This window comes from Sciurus carolinensis, chromosome 3, assembly GCF_902686445.1.
Source record: "Sciurus carolinensis chromosome 3, mSciCar1.2, whole genome shotgun sequence".
In the NCBI taxonomy this organism is placed as follows: Eukaryota; Metazoa; Chordata; class Mammalia; order Rodentia; family Sciuridae; genus Sciurus; species Sciurus carolinensis.
The window spans coordinates 154509461-154535371 of NC_062215.1; the positions used below are offsets into that span (position 1 = coordinate 154509461).

General features: G+C 41.4%; 2 protein-coding genes across 3 annotated transcripts in view; one reads left to right on the top strand and one right to left on the bottom strand.

The window, feature by feature from the left end:
• Ccnyl1 (cyclin Y like 1) overlaps positions 1-13677 on the top strand; it is a 33630-nt gene extending 19953 nt beyond the window's left edge. Inside the window, exons 5-10 of one of the 2 annotated variants that reach the window (XM_047543418.1) lie at positions 289-324; positions 2384-2435; positions 3450-3569; positions 7432-7598; positions 11037-11199; positions 12307-13677. In XM_047543418.1, coding sequence (XP_047399374.1) covers positions 289-324; positions 2384-2435; positions 3450-3569; positions 7432-7598; positions 11037-11199; positions 12307-12423 — 655 coding nt within the window. In that variant the 3' untranslated portion in view covers positions 12424-13677. The remainder of the gene's footprint in view (positions 1-288; positions 325-2383; positions 2436-3449; positions 3570-7431; positions 7599-11036; positions 11200-12306) is intronic. The other variant, XM_047543419.1, reaches the window with a different exon arrangement.
• A 5691-nt stretch (positions 13678-19368) lies between these two features.
• Positions 19369-25643, bottom strand: Fzd5 (frizzled class receptor 5). The gene is made up of 2 exons (XM_047543417.1): positions 24980-25643; positions 19369-24708 (listed from the first exon to the last, which is right to left on the bottom strand). Exon 2 carries the CDS (start codon positions 24450-24452, stop codon positions 22695-22697), a length of 1758 nt encoding a protein of 585 aa, XP_047399373.1. The 5' UTR covers positions 24453-24708; positions 24980-25643; the 3' UTR covers positions 19369-22694.
• Positions 25644-25911: the final 268 nt, after the last annotated feature.

Below are 25911 nucleotides of genomic sequence, written 5' to 3' on the forward strand. Positions count from 1 at the left end.
CTTAAACTTAAGCATGTGTACAAATACAGCTTGCACAGGATGAAAGGCTCTGGGTAGATGGGCAAATGACAGGGAAGATATTTAATAATTTGTATATTATCATAATCAACAAAACTAAAATAAGGGATCCAATGCCCAAATGGTACTGTTCTGAACTAGAGGATTTCAGGGCTGATTGGAAGGTCCCTTATACCTTAAAAAAAAAAAAAAAAAAAAAAAAAAAAAAAAAAAAAAGTCAACTATAACAGATGATAAGGTGTTATAAATAATTTTTTTTTCCTTCCACAGTGTGACCTTAGCAATATATTACCACATAAAGAACAGGTGAGCTCTTTAAAAACTTGTCTTCTTATTCCAGCAATTTACTTTGCATGATATATAGTATTAGATCATAACTGTAAACATCATAAGGTGTAGAGTGCTTTTATTACAATATTGAGATGAATCATTTGGAGTTTTTGTTCTTTTTGTTCTCAAACTCTTAAGATCCCAGAGTATCTATTTCTGTGGATTATGTTGACATTTACTGTTTTAGAAATTTAAATTGAGAATTAAATATATTTATATATACAATAACACAGGGTTTCTCAACCTTGATACTGTTCATATTTTGAGCTAGATAATTCTCTGTTGTGGAGACTGTCTTGTGCATTGTAGGGTATTTAACAGCATCATTGTCTTCTGCCCACTGGATGCCAGCTCCACTTCCCATACACACAATTGTGACAACTAAAAATTGTCCTGGGGGGACAAAATCACCTCTGATTAAGAACCACATTGTTAACATAAATATTTTTTCATGAAAAATAGTTAGTCTTTGCAATTTTAAGTTTTTCTTCACTTTTTTAGTTGAGTGAAAAATGTGTCATAATTTACACTTCGGCACATCTCTGGCAAATCTCTTCAATGTTTGGCCTAATAGAAGACAACTAGTTTCTCACGTTTCTCTGACTTTGTTTGCAATTTATTTTGAAGATGCAATAAGACTGCCCTGTCTCCTGCAGATACTTATTTGGAAAAGGTGTATTTTAATAACTTTCAGATAATTGTGGATAACTAATGTTACACTAAAACATTATAAAGATAAGTTTCTTAAATTAGTTACAGTGAAATTTTACATTGTAAAATGAACATACTACATTAATAGTCATTGCTGTATCTTGCAGGATGAATTAAATCTTTGACCAGCACATGATTTTTACAATATGCAATGGTCATTTGGAAATGTTAGCTCACATTTCTTTATAGTTTTGAAAACTCACTTTCATTAGTACCACCTCCAATCTTATCAAAAAATCTTGAAGGCCGAGAAACTGTCAAGCATATAGCAGAAGGTACAGATTTTCAAAAGTCTTGATTTCAACTTGACAACCTAAATTTTATCCTTGCAGTGAATACTTATTTTCCTCGAAGTAACAGGCCCACTGTTCATTTTTGAGAATGTTTTGTCATTTCAAATAAAAAAATATCTATGATAAGCAGTATGTTCAGCTCACAGCTAAATCACAAGTGCTTTTTCTTAACACAACTATACTTTAGTATGCATAAGCTTTAGGTGAACTATTAACTTATTCAGAATATTAAAAAGGAGGTCAAGATTTAGTGACATTAGTTTTTTTGCTTCATATGCTTGTGTAAAGCAGGATTTTTTTTTTAACTGCAAGTGGCAGTGGAGAATAGAATGACTCTTAGTATACTAAGAAATATACATACTGAAAACATACTGAGAAATCAGCAGTTTTTCTCACTTTTGTTTTTATACAGTCATTGCAAGTGTTAACAGTGAAAAAGCAAGTAATGTCTTAATGTTCTTATAAGAACAATTTTGACCTCATTAGCCTCCTGAAAAAGTACCGAGGGAATCTCCAGAGTTTCACAGACCACAGAGAACCACCAGTTTGAGTAGTGTATTGTTTAATTGATCTTAAAATGAAAAGACTGATCTCTTAAAATAAAAAGACAACTAATAACTTTTTAACTAAAACTAGAAATATATAGTAAGAATCTAATAGAAAACTAAAGAGGAAAAAGCTAACAAATCTGAATCTCATTCATGTTCATTAAAGGTCTCAAGACTTGATTGCCCATCACTACTGTTTTGTAAGAGGAGTGAAAATGTTTGATTTATTGGCATTACCTGTTTGGGAGAGTCATTACTTACAGGCAGCTCTACCTGGTCATTGTAGAAAGGGCTTCACAGTACTTCATTTGCTGAGTAAAAAGAGGTCCTTACATCAGAATCCAGGAAAAGAATTTGTCAGACTGTTTGCTTTGTTGAAGGTTAAGCTTCTCCTTCCAACTCCTTCTCTACTCTTAGCAGATATTTTAATAAGGTACTAACAATTCCTGAATTAATTTTTAAATGCATATTCTTATTTTATAGAGATGCAAATAGATCCCTGGATATATTTGATGAGAGATCACATCCACTCACAGTAAGCATCACTTTTTTAAACTGTTTCCTCTCATAGGGTTGTGTTTATTCATGCTCCTTTGCTTTGAAATTAATTACTAGAAGAAAATTACTCCCTTCAGCTTGAAGTCAAAATCATCTTCTTTCCCACCTCATGCTATATCTAACATCTTAGAAAAAGTGTTTTGTCAGGGCTATAGTAGAGTAAGAACTGACTTGCAGCTTGGTTTAGTGAGCTAAGGTAAGTGAATGTACCACCCAACAAGAGAAAATGTAGCTTTTCTAAAGATACTTTTCAGTAGCATCAAACAACATAAATGTTTGTAAACAAACCCAACAAATGTGTAAACTTTCTGTGAAGAGAATTAGAAAACTTAAATTTAGATCAAGTGAAATGCCATAAACATTTTAAAAAACTACTTCCCTAGGGACATATCAGCCACTTTTGAGTCTTCAGCAGCCACTCTGACTGTATTGGACAGTGAGACTTTAGAACCTGTGGTTACAGTGAACTAAGTCTTTTGAAAGTTTATTGCAAATAAATATGACATTATCAATAAAACTTTTCAGCCTAAAAATAGATATTGATAGAATTCTATGGAGGGAAGGTAAAAAGGAACAAATTTTTTGAACTTGAGCTTGTGCCCTTTTTTAAAAAAATTAATAAATGGTGATGGGTATTGAATAGTTGTCCAGTCATGTTTGTTTAACAATGGGATACATTGAGAGATCTGAATTTCATCATTGTATGAACATCAGAGTGGATTCACACAGACTTAAGTTGGCTACAGTGTCACTAGGTGATACTGTTACTTATGGGACCTGTTAATTCCATTATGCAGATCATTGTTGACAAAGATGTTGTTATACACCACATGACTGTAAGATCCCACTGTTTATATTTAAAAGATTAAAAGATGCTACTCAGTCGAAATTATTTAAGGTACACATTGGCACAAGGTGAAGGCTGCTATCTTAAGAATAATTAAAAGTTTTCTTCAACAGTTAATTTACATTGCATCTTTTCTTCTTTCAGCGAGAAAAGGTTCCAGAGGAGTACTTTAAGCATGACCCTGAACACAAATTTATTTACAGATTTGTTCGTACTCTTTTTAGTGCTGCACAGCTAACAGCTGAATGTGCAATAGTAACTTTGGTAAGATACTTATTTTTTTTTTTATCAAGCATGTTTAGAAATTGGTCTTGTAAATAGGGTAATGTCTTATTTTACAAACAAAAGTTAGGTCCCTGAAATTTATCATCGGAATATTAAGAAGAAATTATCAAAGGAAAGTAAATAACACATAGTTGAGTTTAATAATCATTACGGTTTAAAATGGTGCCAGTGCATTTCTCATAACAAAACAATTGTTATTGAAGGCATTCGGAGAGATTTCTCCCTCCACACTTCAGTACATACAACACATTGCAGTATGCACACATACCTACATGGCATGCTGATGGGGGAGCAATAACAAAACATTGGTGCAGAGACTGACTCAGCACAGGGCTAAGCCCATCCCATGCTGTATTCCTCAGATAATTCCAATGTGTGTCATGATTGAGAATTATTGCTCTCAGTTCTCTGTTCCTTAAGTAATGGGTGTTAATCCATCCTGTTGACTTATTGTGTCTGATCACAAAGTTGTCCAGAATTATTGTACCAGTTGTTCTTAGGCTTTGTTAGCCTGCTAAGCCACAGCTTTGTTCTTACCTTTGCTTCATCCATATGGGATTTCAAAGGTAGGACTTCATCAGTTTGAATAACTGCTGGTCAGGTGGTTGAGCTTGTTTTACTCCACTACCTAAAAATGCATAGTGCAAAGTCAATTATGTGGAGGAGAAGAGCACTTCAGTCATTTAGCATTTAATTAGAATTTAGAGAGGAGGCTTGTGCTATGTGCTTCAATAGAAACCACTCAGTAGACTCTTCCATATGTAGAAGTAGGTAACGCAGGAAGGACAGCTGGGTTTGAAAAACAATAGTTCATTTCAGATAAGGTAAGTGTGATGTCCCTGTGAGATAACAGAGTAACATTACCTGGATATAATTATGTAATTATTTGGATATACAGGACAAGAGCATGAATCCAAATCAGAGGTAAGGAAGTAAGAGTGGCTTCAAATGCAGAGAATGTATACAATGAGAAGTTGACAGAAAGTCCTCACAGATCTACCATCAACATTTAAGGGGCAAGTCTCCAGTGCAGTGGCTACAGCAGTATGAGGAGAACCAGGGTAGCGTGACAAAGAGAAGGCTAGATAGGTGAGGGTATGGTTAAAATGAAGTTACATATGTGCTTCCTGGATATCTACTTTTACTCTTATTCTAGTTGTTGGGGCAGAGGAGAACAAATTGGACAAAGTTCTTGCCTTTATATTCTTACATTCTGGTGAGGACAACTTCCAAGTATTTTTTCAGGTTTAGGAATATTTCAGGTAGCAGCAAATGCCAAGAAGATAGAGCAATACAAAGGGCTATAAGAATGGTTACAGAGGTTTCTGTTTCAGATGGAATGATTAGAAAGGGCTTCATTGGAGAGGTGATGTTTGAACAACAACCTGACTTGAAGCAAGGAAGCCAAAGAGGTCAGGGATTACAGCAGGGACAAGTGCCAAGGCTGTGAGGCAATAACATGTTTCATGTGCTCAAGGAATAGTAGGGTGTGGTCAGAGAGAGGAATGAGGAGAAGAACCACGGAGAGATGAACTTAGACTGGCAGTCTCCCAGGGCCTTCCTCGTAGATTGCCTGCTGCCGGAAGAAGTTAAATTCCAGGCTAATGGTTAGCTTTGGTAGATCTTGATCAGGAGAGAGAAGTGTTCCTAATGCAATAGCTTTTCCTGACTACCTTGGGTAGAGTAGAGGTAGTTGAAAGTCAAAGAGGAGCAGTAGGAGGCAGCACAGTTATACAGGTGAGCAGTGACACATGGCAGGCCAGGACAGGAAGCTTCCAGACCACCAGTGAAGGTAGAGACTACAGGAATTGCTAACATATTGGAGTGAGATAACTCAAATACAGGTTTTTGTCCCTACACTGGGCAAATGACAGTGCCTTTTACAATATTAGGCAGACTGGGGGAGTAGAGATTTGGGATGAAGGACTCTGGTTTACAAGTTCGAAGGCTCTGATCCAAAAGAGTAGTTTCTTAGAATGGATGGCGGCTGCACATAGGGGAAAGTAGGAAAGAATGGGAGGTGAGGCTCTGGCAGGGGCATGGTGCAGTGAACAAAGTGAGAGGAAGTGTTGTGGAGAGTGGGAAGGAAACAGTGTAAACACATTCGTATTGGGGAAAAGCCTCTGGTAGAGATGAAGTCTTCAAAAAGAGGTAACTGTGGGAACAATGGGGTAGGATCAACTGCTCTAATAGAAGAGTTGGTTTCACTGGTAAGACAGAACTCTCTTCCACTGACACAGCAGGGCTCGTGGTGTAAATGAGTATCAGCACAGAACAGGCTGACCAGTAAAGGTTGAGAGATTGCCAGTGTTTTCTCATTGCTAATTATTCCTGTAAGAAAGAAAGTTATACCCTGCGAGGGAGGTTCACTCTAAGATACTTTTGGGAAATGAGAAGAGATTCTCATTCAGAATATTTAATGGGCTGGGGAGATAGTCCAGCTGGTAGAGTGCTTGCCTTGCAAGCACAAGGTCCTGAGTTTAATCCCCAGTACCTCAAAAAAAAAAAAAAAAAAAAAAAATTTAATGTTCAGTAGCCATTGTTTCTTAAAAACATTTGAGTTTAGAGAACATTGCCAAATCTGAACTGTCAGTTTGATACTTCAGACAGTAAATGTACTCTTAAGAGTGGATTTTTTTCTTTCTGTCTTTAAATAGCATATAGTCTGCCCTCCATATTTGTGTGCTCTGCATCTGTTTTCTGTTGTGAATCAAAAATATTTGGGGGGAAATTATGTCCTTTTTTTCTTGTCATTATTCCTTAAACAGGATGGCATAACAGTTATTTACATAGCATTTACATTGTATTTGTATTGTAAGTAATCCAGAGATGATTTACAGAACATGGAAGGATGTGCATATCCAATTATATAAGGAACCGAGCATCTGCAAATATTAGTGTCTGATTATATTTGGTCCTGGAACCAACCCTCAACCAGTACTTAGGGAGGACGGTATATTTGCTGAGCACCATTCAAAGTAACAACAAATGAGTTTTCTGGATAATCTTTACTCAGCTATTAACTTCTCCAATTCTTTGTGGGTTAGATGTTTGTATGTGTAAAATACTCATGAAACTCTCACACTGCCTGGCAGGTTTAGGAGTCCCAGGGATGCAGGAGCTTTGTACCACCTTAAAACCAAAGGAATTGACTAAGGAGCAGAATATGTGAGAGAAAACGAATTAATAATTAGTAATAGTGGAGATGTGAAAAATAAGGACTATGAGAACAATGATCCTTTTGTACCTGTGGGCTCCTTTTGAAGGGGCTGAATCAGGGAATACTGTATTGCCATAAAGACCTGCGCCTAATATGCTGCTCTGCTCAGCAGCCACTGGGAGGCTCTCTTGTCCACCTGTTATTATCTTCAGCTAGTGCCACAAAAGGGCTAGTTACTGTGAAAAGATTAAATATGCTCATTACATCTTGGATACTTACACATTCGAGCATGATGTGCCTGTAAAACCATTATAAAACTACCAGCTAGGTGTGGTGATTGCACATAGGGGGTCATTCAGTATTTATTGAATAACTTTAATCTACATTGGGCCTGTGTAGGGTGCCCTTTATGCATGTGCAGGTGGTAACAGTGCTGCTTTTCAGGATGTCCTTTGCCAGTCATTCCTGTGACCAGAATTGGGCTGGAAATTTGCATGGGCAGGGTAAACAGCAGAGTTATCTGACTTACAGCTATGCTTGGGCCTCTTGCTTTGCCTGAGCAGAGTCTCTGTAGAACTCAGAAACAAAAGGTACTTTCTTGTCAAATACAGAGGAAATTTGTCATTCATAACTTCTTAACACAACAAACTGAACTAAAAGACCAGTGCTCTACTTTTGCAGGTCTACTTAGAAAGGCTTTTAACTTATGCTGAGATCGACATTTGTCCCACTAACTGGAAAAGAATTGTTTTGGGAGCCATTCTTCTTGCCTCCAAGGTTTGGGACGATCAGGCTGTATGGAATGTGGACTACTGCCAGATCCTCAAGGACATTACAGTTGAGGACATGTGAGTTTGTAAGATTTTGGTGAATCTTACTCAGTTTCTGGTACCTCATTTGCTCCCATGAAGTTTACACTTTAAGAAATATTTTTAAAGGTTACCTTATGGAAATACTGGAAGTAGGCATAAAAATACATAATTGCTATTCAGCTGTAGTATGATAATTTGTATTTTCCATCATTAATTTGTAGGTCTTGATGTGTTATTGTAATGATGTTGAAAAGTATTTTTCTAGTGGTTTTTGGCAAACATCTTCCACAACATAGCATTATATAATTACATGGCTTTTTGGGGAGCGGGGGACAGGGTACTACCGGTGATTGAACTCAGGAGCACTCAATCACTGAGCCACAACCCCAGCCCTATTTTGTATTTAGACACAGAGTCTCACTGAGTTGCTTAGCACCTCACTTTTGCTGAAGCTGGCTTTGAAATCTCAATCCTCCTGCTTTAGCTTCCAAGCCACTGGGATTACAGGTGTGCGCCCCTGCACTCAGCTTCATGGTTTTTTAAAGCTGTCTTCCAAGCCCTTTTTAAGGCACACATGTCTGACTTTTTTAGTAAGTAGCCACTTTTAAGTTCTTAGAGCCTCTGGACTGTCAAGGTTATTTCTTCAACTTGAGTCACACATTGTATATTTGTTTTTGTCACACACCTTTTTAATCTGAAAATCTGTTACAGAAACGAGGTACAAAATAAAGGTTTCAGATCTCTTTGCTCCTGCCTCTTCCCCATTAGGAGTGTTGCATGTGTTTAGAAACTGGTCTCATGGGCTAAGAAGCTCCAGGATTCCTGTCAGGCAGCCCTGAGAAGCATTACTAGGACATTATCCAGTGCTTATCACACTGACACTCAGTCAACCATAGTAGCATTTTGTGAGAATGAGATACAGGGAGCGTTGCTGAGTCATGGAGCGCTCCCCACATGTGGCACTGAAACACCAGTGCAACAAGGGCCTCTGATGTGGCCATCCTGACTCCGAAGGTAGGGCCCTGTAGGTGGTAGGCAGGATGAACAAAGAGGTATTTTCAACAGACTCTCAAGTGAAAATGTCTTTGCAGGTGGCATTTAGGAAAATGTAAAGCAGCACCACGGTTATATTGAGCATTATAGGAAGATCAAGATTATGACAGGAGTTTGTTTTGTTATCTTTGCCCTACCTTATTACTCTAAATTAGACTGTCACTTGAAATGACTAAGCTCTGTTTTTACGGCTGAAGTGACAACACTTGTGTCTGAGAAAGGACCAGTGATTTTTAGTAGTGATTGAAGTGGCTGTTGGTGAAAATGCCACTTTGATAATAGTGTAAACTGAGTTGTCCTGGTGATACTGTTGGTATCTTAGCAAAGGCTATGACAACAAAAGAAACTGAAGCAAATGGAAGTATTTTTGGAAATTGAAGAAGCTGTAGGGCCTTTGATCACTATATTGTGTCATCAGGCTGCAAACTGATTTCCTTGAAGGAAGCAAAATTTGTAATCATCAATACCAGCCCTGCCTGAATGACAGCTGAAATTTACTCAAAACTTGCAACTAAACTGGCTGGGGCTCTGGGTCTAGTAATAAGATTAGAGAAGATGCAGGGAAATGTGTCAGTTCCCACAGATGGGGTACACCAGGAGCAGTGGTGGCAGCAGGGGCTAGCTGCAACATCAGTTCTTCCAACACTTTTTCTGTGTGATCAGAGAAACACTAGGAGCCGTGTTCCTGCCAGGCTGTTTTTGTTTATGATCTTTGGAAACTGGAAGGCATTACAACAAAGTGTTTAATATACAGTTGTCTCATCCCCCTGCTGTTGACTATTTCTAATAGTCTCATTTTTAAGTCTAAATGGAAAAAGTTAAAAATCAGTATCTCAAGTTTTTCTTAAAACTTTCTACCATCTATGTGTTTTGTTAAAATATGCTTGCTTTCAAAAGAATAAGTTGAACCGACCGTCTGCTATTCAGAAAATTTGCTGTGCCTGTAAATGGTATGCTATTCAGCCATTTAAAAAGCAACAAAAAACCTAGGAAGATGCATAATGCTTTTCTTCAGTGATTAAACCTCTATTAATAGACATGTTAATCCCATGAAGTACTGTATTTCTGCACAGTTAAAATGTATTAGTGGAGGAAATATAAAAGGGATAGTGAAGTGTATTTATTCCTGTAGTAAATTAAGTCCTGATTAGCTGATTATCAAAACATTATCTGATTTACATTTGTATGGACTTATTGCCATATGAACAGGAAATTAATTTTGGAAGTAGGCTGTTTGGTTTTAATTTCAACAATTGAGAAAATTATGTCTCTGCTCATAATCTACCTCCTCTCCATATGGGAGAACATCATACATTTCTGATGTGACCAGTGGATAAAATATTAAAATTTTATAACTAGGAAACTAAATTATAAAATGAGCCTCTCATGTCTGTTTAAGTGTTTATCATTTTATATAATTAAACTGTTAAAGTGGTAAGATCTCCTCTAAGTTTGTATTTTGTGATTTAAACCTTCAGCAGGGGCAGTTGTATGGTCATGTAGCAGAGGACTACTCCCAACTCTTGTCCTTCCCGATGTATTAAACTTGCCCTCATGTGTGCACATTCCATTCTGGCAAGGGGTGGCAGATGCTGAGCATCTTAGGATTTCATTCCCAAAACAGGATTTACAAGTCCACTGAAATCCTAAGGTGGGTTTTGTCTACCCATGATATCTGCTTTTATTTTTGTGCCTTCCAAAGTTTAAAGTGAGTATTTTGATTATCATGGTGACAGGGGGTCACCTTAGTAATATTAAGGTGAGCAGAAACTTGCATTATGCCCTTTGACATAGCCTCATGCACGGGGGTGAAGGGGGTGGATTTCCTTTCCCATCCAGTGTAGCTTATTTATTTATTTATTTATTTATTTGAGATGAATCCTTGTTGCCTCAAGAGTTTTTCCCCCTCAGAGATAATAGCGGTGGCTCTCGATGGATCCATTTGTTGCCGTGGTGATGTGCCCACTCCTTTTGTTGGTGCTTCTCTACTTCAATAAGCCCCTTCCTGTTATCAGCTCGGTGAAAATGTCTGCAAGTTCTTCAGAGCTAATAAACAGCATACATCATTCCTTTCATCTGCTCACTATAGTGGGGCCTTGTGAGTGAGCGTGGAGTATGAATCGTACAGCTGCACTAATGGAACTCTGAAGAATGAGCCCCCGAGTCAGCAGCACGAGTGCATGAGAGGGCCGTAACCTTTTCCCCTCAGCCCAAACTCAAAGTGCTGGGATGCAGAAAGGACTACAAATAGCTGTACCTTGTTTGAACGTTAGTGTATTAATCCAGCTGAGTAGCCTTTATTTGTTTCAAAACAGAATTTAAAGCTATCCTAGAAGCTCAGAATGATATTTTTGAAGATAGCCCAGTTGACTAAAATTGTCCTGTGTTGGTTTTGGTTTTGTTGTGTTCCTCCTCCCCCAGGAATGAGATGGAAAGGCACTTCTTGGAGCTACTCCAGTTTAATATTAATGTTCCTGCCAGTGTTTATGCCAAATACTACTTTGACCTTCGCTCCTTAGCTGATGACAACAACCTGAATTTTCTGTTTGCTCCTCTCAGCAAAGAAAGAGCACAAAACCTAGAGGTGAGTCTGTATTTCCACTAAGTGGGGCTTTCTGTCGTCCACTAAAGCCAACATTTGGGACTAAATCATATTAATTAGTGATTAGGCAAATGGAAAGTTTTTAAAGTAACACACTGAAGAACTTATAAATTAACCCCTTGGCATCATGTTTCATGTGTTCTCTATGGTTTATGCTAGGATTCACATTATTTTTTTAAAAATTAGACATTATCTCCTCTATGACCATAATCCAGAATATTTTTAAAGGAAATTAATCTGTTCTTAATGCTTTTCCTTTTGAACCCCTCTACCCTTCTACATTAGCATGCACAGGTAATTTCTTGCACTTGTACAGTTGTATACCTGATTATATTTACATATAGTTTACATACGACTCAGTTGTCATTACTCATTCTGCAAATTGATGGCAGTGTTTATATATCACAGTTCATTCAGTTCCATGAGTTTATTAGACAAAGCATTAGTGGCTACGCTGAGAGGCCTATGTAGTTCAGGTGGTGGTGGGACATGCTGTTTCAAATACTGGATGTAGGAAGTAAATAGGTTTTTGATAGACTTTTGGTGAGTATGTACCAAAATCATTAACATCCGAAGTGACACATACTTAAAAATAGTACTTTCTGTGGTACCTTGGGTGCTATCTTTGAATAATATGCTTTTCTACCATAATTAACGTGAAAATAAAGTAGCACCTTTTGATGCTTCAGTCATCTTTTCTACCCTCTAGTATAGACTATCCTGCCTTGTTGTAATTTGCTTAGACTATATAATTACTGATGAAGATTGTGTAGAATTTGAAAACTGAATAAATACTGATTTTTTTGCAGAGGTAATAGATGATATTGCTGTTATGAGCCTTTCACGGCACCTTTGACATCTTCAGAAACTCATTTTTAAATAATAATAAAGTTCTCCTGTCCTGGCCCTTAAAAGAATGTTACCTTAGTGAATTGACAGTAAATAGCATATCCAGAATCTGGTGCTATAATCAAATAGCTGCAACTATGAAGTAACTAAAGGAGTCTGCATGTGTGGCTTAACATCAGTGGTGTTTTAAGGTTGGAATCTTTTTAAAAATTGTACTTGTGTTCTAATTGACTTTCCTAGGCCATTTCAAGATTGTGTGAAGACAAATACAAAGACTTATGTAGAGCTGCTATGAGAAGGTCTTTCAGCGCTGATAATTTCATTGGTATTCAGCGCTCTAATGCTATCCTCTCTTAAAAGGGAGAATTGAGGGGTAATAACATCACAAGCCTCTCATCTACAAAGACTGGATGAAATATCACCGCTCTTGCTCAAAACCAGCAAAGTTAGTATTTTCATCAGAAGGAAAGACCTCGAATTCAAGAGACTCATGGACAAGGACAGTTGCACTCCATAGGAAAGAATGGGACCTTGTCAAACAACAAACACACTTTCTGTCCTTTTTAATGTAAACAGAGTTAACAAAAACCACTCCAAAGCAAAAGCTCTCAATCCACATGCAGATATTTGCTTACTGTGTAGGCCAATAGCTGTGAACTATGTGAGGTTTTTTAATTAATCATTTAAATGTTTAGACTTTAAAAGACACTAACCATATAACTTTTTGTTTTTCCTGTTTTTCTTCCCCTTCCCCATTGCTGCATATGCCTTTAGAATTGATGCAGTATTACCTTTAAAACATGGTACTTTCATTTAAAAAAATTTTTTTTGTGATGTTGGGGCTCAAAGCCAGGGCCTAGCATGTGCTAAACATGTGCTGGCCCTTCCCCCACCCACATTAACACACATTAAGCCACTTAGGAGCAACTGTAGCATTTTTCTTCCTTCCCACTGTATCATATCATTGAAACTGCTAGTCATTATTGGCAGTCAGTTTAAACCAAAAAGCTACTGGATAACACCTGCCATTCATATATTTTGCAGGCACTACTTATTAGCATTTTGGCATGTTTTGGGTCATAAAGAGAATGTATCACCTATTGACTGCTTACTTCTGTGGGTCCACATTGCATTTTTTGTGAACTGTTAATGGTGCTTCTCACTTTCTGATAATTTTCCTCTTTTAAGTAAATTTATTAAAAGATATTTTCATAATGCTTGCCAACATGGTGGTCCAGTGATAAATTGAGCAGATAAAGACCAGGTGTCCTGAAAGTTTTAGTGCAATTTTAAGTTTTGGTAACTAGGCCCTGCTATAAAAGTGTAAACACTACAAACTCTTAAAAAACATTTGAAAGTTAAATTATATTTCTTTAAAACTTAATAAATTTGGAATATTAAGCTTTCAGTTTTCTATTACCAGTCCCTGTTGAAGATGGCAAACATTGACTGGAATAAAAAATTGAAAGCTCAACATTTTTTCAAAATTAAGTTTAAAAGAAATGTAATTTAATTTTCAAATGATGATTTGAAGTTCGTAGCATTTATACTTCTGCAGGTGTCAAAGCTTAAAATTGCACTGAGATATATGGAGATAAATAATACTAAAGTTTAAAAAAGTAAAAAAAAAAAAAAGCACCCTCCTCTTTTTAAAGTAGTTTTATGCAGGATTGTGTTGTATCTGCTTTGATCACCTAAATTTCTATAGATTTGGTAAAGGAAGATTATGAAAGAGGAGTGTTTATTCACATGTAATAAATGAAAAGGAATTGGACCCTAATAGTAGCAGGTGATATGAAAGGTTTTTTTTCTTTTTCTTTTTTTTTTTTTTTAAATCATAAGCGTTAACCTGATTGTAGGTATCTCATTTTAAGGCCTGCTATATAAGAGAGAACTTATATGAACTTTAGGAACCCTTACTTCAGGTTTTAAAAGGCAAGGAGTAAATAATTTAAGAAATTGATAACAATGTCACCTACATTTGAAATACAAAAAGTGTTCTAAACTATGTGAAATGAATTTCTCTTATCTTAAAAGTAATCCTAGGAATCTTGCACTTATGAGCCAGGAATACTCTTTCTCAATATAGTGATGCTTCACATTATACTGAGTGCTGCAGGTTCCATCATTTTTAAAGGACAGACAAGTGATAAATAATGGTGTCTGAAATATTACAATCTACCACCTCAAGGAAAAAAAACGTTTATGGAGTTCAGAGCTTGGAGATTCAAGTATTGATTGCAGTTTTATTTTGAAAAGAATGCTACAACTTACGTGGTTTTTATTTCTCATGTTTATATTAAAAGAAAAGCTAATAAATCTATTTTAATTAAAATATGGTCACTGTGTTTGTAACACTTCTCTGTTCACACAGCATCACATCTTTCCAGAACTTAAAATGTTTTGCATCCACCCTTAATAGGCTTGTAAATTGACCATTAAAACTGATTTGATCAATGCCTCTGCTGAAGGTATAGCAATTCATTTATGTTACTTAGGCTCTCTTCCACCTAAAGGCAGTTTATTATGCTTAAAAATCACTGACTATGGTAATTAGTGGGATAGTGCATTAGATGGCATCTTTGTGTAATAGTTATTGTGCCCGAAAGGGAAAAGCAGATTAAAAAAAAAAAATCAGGGAAAACATGCCAAGGAAAAAAGAAAGGAATAGTGTAGATTTAGAACATGAGGTATTTTTGGTACCTAAGGTGGAGTCTTTAAATGATCACTTTGTTCTTGATACATTGCTGATTAGGATAAATTATCTGATTTAATTTAGTAGGGAAAAACACTTATCATAAACCAGTATGATTTACATCCTATAACATCAGTCATGAAGCAGAAATGCTAACATATGAGTGGTCAGAGGTTTAAAAAAAGATTTGGGGAGAGATACAGTGGACATGAGTCTGACTCGAGAACAAGCTGGCAGTGTACTAATAGTTGATCTCTCCCTTTGGCCTTCCCTCTAGAAGGCAGTGTAGCCATTTGTTATGAGGCATAGAAACCAAGTTGCTAGTAGGGTGGTAACTGGCAGTTTTCTCAGGGTTCTATACCTAGGAAAGATAAAAGAAATATCTACCTGGATTCAAGTTTATTTTCATTTTGGTATTTGGGGGTTTTTTGTTTGTTTTTGCTTTGTTTTTACTATTTTAATACAGACCTCAAAGAAATTTTAATGGTATGTTGTGAACTGTCATAACAAGGAAAAAACAAAGGTATGAAATACATATTTAAACCCACTGAAACTGCCATTTTTGCAGGTCAAAAAATAGTTGCCTATGAGTAATTCCATGTGGTTCATCCTGACACAACTTGGATCTCAATATTTGTGGTTAAAAAGTTTCACACGTCAGATTCCAGCCAAGTTGCTTATTTAACATTTCCAGTATACCTCCCAGTATGCCCTTGTATTATTGAAATCATGGCTTGACTTCTTGGTTTAGTTTCCTGCAGCTCTAAATACAGTATTCTTTGTTTTTGTTTTTTGTTTTTTAAAAGCAAGCATCAACCAGAAAACAATTCAGTCTTACTGGAAACTAGTTTAGCTATGGCACACAAGCCAGCTAAAAATCTACAAAGCCCTTCTTTTTTAACCATGTTTAAGATGACAGTGAATTGACTCTTTTTCTCACCCATTCTTGATAGTACTACTTGGAAAAGGACTTAACAGCTGGCAGAGAAATAGCCCAAGTTAATGCTAGTTTACGTGCAAAATCTGTAGAGTATACCTAGCATCTATCAAGCAGTCAAGCATTAGATCACCATAATTCTAATAGACACTTAACCGACCTCGAAGGCCTAACGCTGCCAGCAAACAATACAAAAGATCCAGGAGCCCTTCAGTAAGGCTTCTTCCCCTAGTACAGAGGAGAAATCCATTTGGTTTCTAAGGCAATTTTTACTGAACCATTTTAAATGGGTTTGGCAAGTGAAAATGCATCCTTAACTGTGAGATAAAAACTTTAAGAATACCAGTTTGTGCTTTATTTGTTCTTCCAGCACCTCAGGAAAGAAAGCAAATAGAAATTAAGAGGAATCTGGAGTCCAATGGGGAAAAGGTTGGGTGGTTATTTTAACTGTTGTAAGGGCTAAGTAGTTTCAATGTGATTTAGGGGGATTGGGTGATAGTCCCAGAACCTAAGGTCCTCAGTAAAAAAAAGTAGTATCTACTTTAAAAGGCCTCAAAGAGTGCAGAAATTAGTTTTTCTTTTTTCTTAAAAGAACAATCTGCTTCATCTTCTCAATTCAACCCTTTACCTGTAGCCCCCGTGTGAGAGCTGACTCCTCCAAAGGCAGAGCGCTTCAGTGTTCAGTCCACCTCCTCTTCCACCTGCTGCCTCAGCCCTTTGGGACCCTCCCACAAGTCCATTCCAGCTTCACCCTGTGACCCTCAGCTAGCCTCCAACCTGGCAATGCTTGATGTTGGTTACTGTGACCCATTTCCAAAGTGTTAGTATCAGGTTCAAGAAAATACAGCTATTACCTGGCATACATGCTAACTAGACCCTAGTTTCTCCCATTTGTTCACCTGAGTTCTGTTTTCCTCAAAGCAGCTATCTCTAACTTTTACTTAGCAAATCCCCTGAACCTGCTCACGTCCTTAAGCAGTTATCTTTGATCTGGGCTAAGGACTAGGTGTAGCATTGCTACCTTTCAAAACCTAGTGTTTCATCTGGCATTAGACATCTTGTTTTTAAGGTGACCAATGGAGAAGATTCCACTTCCAAACTCCACCTGCTTCTACTTCACAATGCATTCAACTAGGGGATAGGGCAATTTCATTCAGTCCTTTCAGTGTCCCAGTTTTTTCAAGTTTTGGCCTGCAAACCACCTGCCTCTCATCAGCCAAAAGTGCCTGTGAAACATGACAAGTCAATAAATGCAGTGAGTGTACCTTAAAAATATAGGATGTTAATGAGTAACCTTTGCAACTATTTAAAATCTTGGGTAACTTTTGATTTGCAAAAAAATTCTAAAATTAAAAGTTTATTGAAGGGAGGAGGGAGCTTCTTGAGTGCCAGAGCTACTGAATCTCAATTCCTGGGGCTGAGGCTTGGGAATTTACATTTTTTCACAGGATCCCAAGTGATTCTTATGCAGACTCAAATTTGAAAACATCCTCCCAACTCCCTTTCCATTCCATGCCTGAACAGCTGCTGCAGCCTGACTTTACTACCTTAACCTTGCCTTAACTTGATTTAATCCTTTAAGTCTTCTGAACCTTGAGATATGAGTGCCACTATTCCCCACTTTTCGCAGATTAAAAAACTGAAATACTAAGAGGTTAAATTCAGAATCACAACCTGTAAGTAGTGGGGCTGGGATTTGAATCTCCAGTCCATGTGACTCCCCAGCCCAGGCCCATAACTCTTCTGCCTTTCAACCCCATTTCCGTCCTAACAAACTGAAGAGCTCTATAACTAAATCACTAATAGACACATTATGATATCATCCTGGGCTCACCTCCAACTTTTCTAAAGTCTCTCTGCTCCAGCTTGTGACTACCCCGCTCTCCCTTTTCAACTGGCTAAAAAGCCAGGAGAAAGCAAGGGAGAGATAAGCCAGCTGGTCCTGTACACCTAAGTACCTATAGCTGCATCAGGCCTAACTGCTGCTCTAATTTGTGTACCAGTCTAATAAAGTCCATAGCACTAAAGGTCCATTCATACTGAATTAAGTACTCTCATGTTATTCTCACTAATTACTGGATTTGTGTTGTCCCCCCTTGACATTTTAAACTCCTAAAGGAGTTTAAGTAAATAAAGGTATAAATACCCTAGTTTTCCCACATATTTTCCCACATTGCCTCCAAACATTGCTAGAAAACACTCACATAACCAGGCATTAAAATGAGGTGGTATTTGAAATACCAGTGGCTAATTTTTGCTTTTTGCCAAAGCAGCAATCAGTAGAAGGTGGACTGGTGATAATATTCAGGTTCACTAAGCATCTGTGCTTAGGTGACAGGTAAGTGTGGTCTCCTCTGGGTTCCCTGATGAATTTAGAGCTCAATACCTAGTTGTGAATCCAACTGCTGAATGATAAACAATTTTGGGAATTGTCCCCTAACCAGACACACATTGTATGCACCATGTCTCTTCAGACAGGTTCAGTATGTAGACGAGTGTTTATAAACCACCACAGTCGGCAATGTCTCTGTTCTTCCATGGAGCTCCATTTCTTCAAATGAATAACTGAACAATCAGGATGAGCAGGAGAAACCTACAAAGTATATTCAAGTAAAAAATGCTTTAATTAGTTCTGCCCTGGTGACTGGCATTTGTTTAGATTTTTACTTACTAGATTTTGCTACTTGTATTTTAAGTACACCTGAAAAACCTGATTATAAAGTTCAAATCCAACGTCTCCTCAGTCTTAGAAAGCAGAGTTTCTCTCCATAAATGAGAAAGAGACTTGTACAGCATCTATTTATTTTCTTTACCATTGCTTTAATGCATTTTAAAAGTTATCTACATTAATTGGGAACAAAGAAACAAAAATAGACATTTCTTTGTTTTCATAAATAACTAATCTCCATATTTGATAAAAATCTCAAACCATTATTTTACCTTCCCACAAATATAATACATACAAAATTTTTCTGAAATCATGTCAGCAAGTTAAGTTCTTGAGACTAACATCACCACATACAATTGCTGCTCTACTGACTTCCAGGAACAAAACAAAACTTTATCAAGATGCTCTGGGTTTCTTTTTGTTAGTGTTATGGGTTCAGAATTACGATCATTTGTCAGTAATAATTTATAGATTAAAATTGATTGTCTACAAATAAAATATCACTGGCTCTGATGTGAGTTCTGGATTTGACACAACAGTGACTATACTGCATGGGATAGGCACTATACACTTAGGAAATCATAAAAAGTACTGAATGCCCTGGACTCCAACTACTGACTCGGTATGTGCCTCATTTGGCTCAGTAAGAAATTCACCTGCACCAAACCCGTATCAAAAAATCACTAAATCTCTCATATATATAATATATATTATGTATATACATACCCACAAAACATATATACTATACATACAGTTTGTAACAACATGAAGTAATATTGTCTTTAAATGATGTGCCACAGACAGACATGCTGGCTGAAATAAATCCTGTAATTGTCATCAGGCTGCTAGAAGCTTCTGAGTTTTGAGTCAGGTTAGTTACATCCTGCCTATCCTTCACCCTTCTTTAATGTCTTGGTTTTTTTTTTTTTTTTTTTTTTCTTTCTTTCAGAACCACCCTCCCAAACCCAGGCATATTTCTTCCCCAGAATCACTTGATTAGACTTTGGAGACAAAAAAGGGCATGCAGAGGGAGCAGGGATTCTTAGCCACTGTACCTCACACCTGCCTAGATTTGTGATGTGCTCCATCCTGTTTGCCACATTTGGTGTTAGAAAGCAGTTATTCAAAGCTTTGTCCCTCCTACCCCCCTTGGTCTTTCTGTAGAGCACAAAAGTGAAAGAAGCTTCTTTAGCAGGGGTAGCAGTTCATTAAAATATACAACTGCGCTTCCTAGCTCTGGGGTTCCCATTCTGTACCAGAGAGTGCAGGTCACCGATGCTGTTATTAAGGTTCGGTGTGTGATCCGTGAGGTTTTCTCCTGGCAGCCGGTGTCAAGATTAGTGCAGCCTGGCCCAGGAGGGAACTGCCTAATGAATACCAACTTTGAAACAGTGCTGTCGGCACATTATTTAAGCTTGTACGTGCACACAATTACGCACAACACATACACACAGGACCTGGTCATAGGCAATAGTCAGGTGGAAACTTGACAAAAGGTTTGTGTGAATAAACCAATAAGGCACCAAGAAAAATTATTTCCAGCCAATTTAGACAACTTCAAAATGCAAGGAGGGAAATGATATTAATTTTAAAAACTTCCCACAATCTGGCCAACTCAGTCCCTGAGGTCCCATTAGTTCCTGCAGGCAATTTACTACCTAGACCCTCTCCCCACCCTGCTAACCTGTGAAGGGAGACACTACTGAAAACTGGACAGTGAAAGGGCAGTCTGGAAACTGGATCTTAGACAAAACAGGGCCCCTACCTCCCAACTTCACATGACTGGCTGTGAAGAAGTTGCTGAACTACCTTCCCCATAGCCTTTCATTTTATACTCTTCATGAGCATGATTTGTTTTTATAACAAAAATACAAAGCTAGGGAAAATAAGTACATGGGTAGAAATAAGGGGTGGCTATAAATAGTTCTTTCCCTGGTTGGGATGGCTGATTACTAAGATGGAGTTGGGGTTGGGGACTTTATCTTGTCTCTTTTAGGGGATGAGGGAAAGAGAGTGCTTCTGAAACTAGACCTCCAAGAGCACAGCCTATCTTGCCTCCCTTTGCTTAGCATCTATGTTCTAATTTTTTCAGGTAAATTAGTTGTTTTTAGGTTTGGGATGTTGCAACCATGAAAAAAAAATTTAAAGTGTGAATTAAGCCACTTTCATCCATTTCGTCCCACAACTTTTAGATACACTGCAACATTTCCAGATTCAAAGGAAGGAAAGGGGATAACCCAAATCTGAAGACAACAGATTCTGGGAAGACATGTTAAATGAGGGAAGAGGAACTGGTGGACAGGCTGGGGATCCATTGCAAGATTCTAGGAAGAGGTTTCTGAATAAATAGACAAATAAGATGGGCAAGGTTCTATAGCTATGTATGCTCAGTTTTGTCAAATCTCCAGGAATTTTGATTCAGAGAATGAGTTGGGCAAGAGCAGTGCGTTTTTATTAATGTGAACAACTTCTGAAAGGCCTTAAAACGATGGTACTAGATTTCCCACCAGCTATTTCAGTCCCCTGTGGGAACTATGTATTTGTCTACTTAACACTCGTGAAGAAAAACTTACGGAGGCTTACATTTTTCTTTTCTAACTTTGGTTCAAATGAAGCTCAAATGCCTAGATTCCAGTTGTTTCCCTAGGGAAGCTTTCTCAATTTTTAATTGCTTTGGCTATTATATTTGTCCCCACTCAGTCCTGGTCACTGGTATTTGCTGGCTGATGCACTGTCACCCCTTCCCCAGTGGTAGCCTCACACTCTGCATGAATGAATGGTTAAACAGATTAGGAGAACATAACTTCCTAAGGCAAAGAAATGTGTGTGTATTCATCAAGAGTCCATCATATATGAAGAAATGGTTAAACATTGGGAGAGCAAACCTAGTAACAGCAAGTGTGTTAGAGGCGTCTCAGAAAAGGAAAAGGAAAATTAAGGCGGGTGGGATGGAAGGGGAGCCTTCTTGCAGCGGGTATTCCACTCCTCATATTTAAAAGCTTAGGCAAGGATGTTGTGGGTCTCATTTGTTTTGAGACTGCAGAGAGCACTGTGTTGCTGCTTTGGGGGCATAAACTAGCCCTGTGTCCAGGGACACTTGTTTTCCCTCCTTGGGGCCAATGTTTGTTCACAGGTAGCCAGCCTCCCTCCCCCAGTTCAAGCACTTCACTGGAGGGTGGGTGTGGTTTCTAATCACAGCTCTCCAGGAGAGGAGGAATAAGAAAAGCAAAAAGACTGTTTAACATGATAAAGGAGGCGGGGTGAGGGAGCAGATAAGAGAAGCGTTGGAAATTTACTTTAATTACTGGAAGCATATCCGTTTTAGTCCTTTAATTTAAAAGGGAGCCCTCTTTAGCAACAATCCCTAAGTATTTCCAGAAGAAGGGAGTGGGTGTACTTTCACCAAAATTGTAACACAAGTTCCTTTAAAATAATAATAAGGGATCGCAGAAGCTTAAGAACCATCCACTCTCTCTCTCTGGCACAAAGCTTACCATCTCACCAGTCTAGAATTCATGTTCCACCAACCACCATCCCTTAGGCTCTCATTATTGCAAGTGTTTATGCTGGACATTCTATGCTGCTACCTCTAACTTAGGGCACTGGTTCTGTTAGGAATGAAAATGACTGCAAGCACTGCTGCCAGAACCCAAGTTCAACAGACAAGGTTAAGGATACACAGCGATCCCTAAGGGCTCCCTAACTCCCTAACCTAAACTTGCCCACCTGGAGAGGCCCTAGCACATCATGCTCCCCTCCTTGGGAGGACTTGGGGCTGTGCTCAGGGACCAGCAGCAGGTCTAAAGTAGCTTGGACACTTTTAAGCAGTGGAAGGAGAAACTAGCTGAAAAAGTACACTCCACTCCTTTCCAGTCACAGCAACCCAAACTTTCACCGTTCACATTTTTTTTTTAAAGACACACGTATAGGAAATATATTTTCCCAATTTAGACCACACAGTTCAAAGAAACCTGAACCAAATGGAACCTCATCACAATGCCAACCTTAGGATTGTAAAGCCCCCAAAGCAAAGGTAAATTTTGTTGCCAAAATGCAACAGTTAAAAATTAAGAAAAATACATATAAATTAAAAAGAGGGTTCCTCTAAAGGGGGCAGTAAGAAACGCAAAGCAGAATACACGTGAGCAGAGCCCCTTTAAGAACTGGGACAGGTGCTCCCTTGAAACTGCCCCTTTTCCCTCTCTCCAAGTTGTCCCGGGAGGGGGCATCAGCACCATGAAGGTAAACGGAAATGACCTTCTCAAGCTACCAAACAAAACAACCCCCTCCCTCAACTCCCAGCACGGTCCCTTGGCCACGGCCTCCTCCTACACGTGCGACAGGGACACCTGCTTGTGGTAGGCGGCGGAGGGGCCAGGTGGCCCGGTCCTGCCAGTGAGCGCCGCGCTCGCCTCGGCGTAGTCCCCTGCGGCCATAGCGCCACCGCTCTTGTGGCCCCGCCGCGGGCGGCAGCAGCAGCGGCTGGTGAAGCGCCGCCACGACTCCACCGTCTTGCCGGACCAGATCCAGACGCCCGACGTGATGCCCACCACCAGGCACATGAAGTACTTGAGCATGAGCACCCAGTACTCGGGCTTGGCGCGCGGCTGGCCGGCGTCGGGGCCCGGGCAAGCGCAGGTGAGAGCCGCCTCCCAGCTCTCGCGATAGTGCTGCTCGTACAGGTAGCAGGCCACTACGATGCTGGCCGGCACCGTGTAGAGCAACGTGAAGATGCCGATGCGGATCATGAGCTTCTCCAGCTTGTCCGTCTTGGTGCCGCCCTGCTTGATGACGCTACGGATGCGGAAAAGCGACACGAAGCCCGCAAGGAGGAAGAGCGTGCCCACCAGGAGGTAGAGCACCAGTGGGCCCAGCACGAAGCCGCGAAGCGAGTTCAGGTTCTGGTTGCCCACATAGCAGATGCCGGCTACCGGGTCCCCGTCCACTGAGCTCAGAGCCAGCGCCGTAATGGACTTGACGCTGGGAATGAGCCACGCTGCTAGGTGGAAGTACTGCGCATAACCCGCAATAGCCTCATTGCCCCATTTCATGCCAGCCGCCAAGAACCAGGTGAGCGACAGGATGACCCACCAGATGGAGCTGGCCATGCCAAAGAAGTAAACTAGCAGGAAGACGACGGTGCACAGCGCAGGGCCTGTCGTCTCATAGTGGATATGGTTGTGCTCCCGACTGCAGGCCACACTGGCATGGCCCACAACCAGGCGCACCAGGAATCCCAGCGACACGCACAGGTAGCAGGCTGATAGAAAGATGATTGGACGCTCAGGGTAGCGGAAGCGTTCCATGTCAATGAGGAAAGTGGCCACCGTCGTGGAGGTGGAGATGAAGCAAAGCACTGACCAGAGGCCAATCCAGAAGGTGGCGAACGTGCGCTCATCCGGGCTGAAGGACGGCTGGTAGCAGGGCACTGCACAGTTGGGCACCTGTCCTGTTCGCACCTTGTTGTAGAGTGGGTGCGACTCCTTCAGAATGGGCACGAAGGGCTCGCGGCAAGTGCACACAGATGGGCCCCCTGCTGCGCACTCGCTCCCGGAGGACGGCCCCCCTGGCGGGCCTGGGAGTGTGGGCTTGGCTGGGAAGGATCTGGGGGGCGTCGTGGTGGCCTCGCTGCGGTTGTAATCCATGCACAGGACCTCGGCGTCGCGGCCCAGCACCGGGAGACGGTCACAGCTCATGCGCTCTGGCCAGGCGAAGCCGTACTGGCGCATGAGCGGCGAGCAGCCGGCCTTGGCGCGCTCGCACACGGAGCGGCAGGGCGGCAGCGGTTTGTGGTAGTCCGGCAGGCAGATGGGCGTGTACATGGAGCACAGGAAGAAGCGCAAGTCCGGCGAGCAGTGGATCTCCACCAGCGGCCAGAATTGGTGCACCTCCAGGCCCGCCTCGTCCTGCGTGTCGTGGTTGAACTGGTTGGGCATGTGCGTCAGGTTGTAGCCGATGCCGCGGCACATGGGTACGGTGATTTCCTGGCACACAGGGGCCTTAGAGGCGGCCGCCGCCCGGCCGGCCAGCTGCGCCAGAAGCAACAGCAGAAGCGAGGGCGGCGCGGACGGGTCAGGCCGAGCCATCGCCCCCTCCCTCCCCTCTCCTCCCGCAGCCCGAGAGGGGCCAACGCAGGCAGAGGAAACCGGGACTGGGGCTTCCCTCTCGGGAGTCTCCTGTGTGACGCCGGGGCTGGCAACCTGTTGGTTTCTTTTTCTCTTAAAGAAATCCGTCCAAAGATAAACTGCTTCGGGAAGGCGCTGCCTCAGCTGCCAGCACTCAGCTCTTCGCGGGATAGGGCTGGAGAGGGACGGTTAGGGCTCCAATTCCAAGGAAGGGACTCTTTCAAAAGAGAAGGGGGAAGAAAAATTGCAACCAACTCCTCTTGGAGGGGCGTCAACGGCTCCGTACCGAAATCGGTCTCCAATCTCTAACTTAACCACTCTCCTTTCCTCCCCTCCACCTCCTAGAAAGAACCAAACTATTGACTCTCTCCACCCTCCCTTTTCTGGTCGAGCCCTCCAGGCTGTGCCTCGGGGTCAGAGAGCTCAACCCCCGGAAAAGGACAGAGAAACCGGGAGAACAGGGAAAAAGTGAAGGCGCGGGCTCTCACCTCTGAGGATCCCGCCGAGAGGAGCAGATGTCTGCAGCCAGCCTGGGTCCTCGGTCCCTGGGACACTCCGCTCAGAAATACAACTCCGAGCCGGGACAAGGCCGGGAAAGTTTAGCGACAGGCTAGGTAACCGTGGCGGCGACACATGGTAGCAGGTGGGGGCGTCTCAGAGAGCTGGGCGCCCCCCGAATAAGGTCGGCATAGGCCTGTCACTCGCCTTCTCTTCCTCCGGGGCCCCCCGCATGGTCCAGGCGGAGCAGGGCAGAGGCAGGCTGTGCGTTCCACCCGGGTCCGAGAACCAAAGCAAAGGCGAGAGCGCCTGGCAGCACCTGGGAGGGAGGAAGGCGGAATGCGGCGGCCGGGAGACCCGGCCGCCTCACAGCTCGGCAAGCAGCCGGCGCTGGCCGGGCCGGGACTACATGGTGCGCGCTCGCCGCCGCCGCGTCCCGCCCGCCGCTCGCCTCCTCCCCTGCAGGGGGCTCCGCGCTCCAGCGGACTCCTGGGGGCGGTGGCTGCGCTATCTGGACGCAACGGGTTCGGCTCCTCCCCCGCGCTCTCGCACCCTGTCGCCCACCTTCGGTGGGCACCGAGCTGCGCGCGACGGCAGAGGAGACAGGGCTGCGGGCTGACTGCCCTCTCCCGCCCCGCTCGGGTCACCTGCCTCTAATGCCCGCCGGGACGCCCCGCCCCGACCCCGCCCCCTCAGGCCTGGGCTCGAGTGGTGGGCCACCCCGTCAAGCTCTCCGCGCGTCCCCGCCCACTGCCCCGCGGGCTCGGCCTCTCCCCTGGCGCCCTCTGGCCCCTCCCTGGGCCGGCAGCCGAAGAGAACTGGCCAATCGTGGTTCGGGAAATGGCGGGGGTGGGGCGAATGCTAATCACGCCGCCTTGAGAACCCGGGCGGGAAACCCTGGCCAGAAGTCCCTCCGGAGTCC

Coding starts and splice junctions, on each gene's coding strand:
- Fzd5 (XM_047543417.1), bottom strand. CDS start 24,452: ATGGCTCGGCCTGACCCGTCCGCGCCGCCCTCGCTTCTGCTGTTGCTT.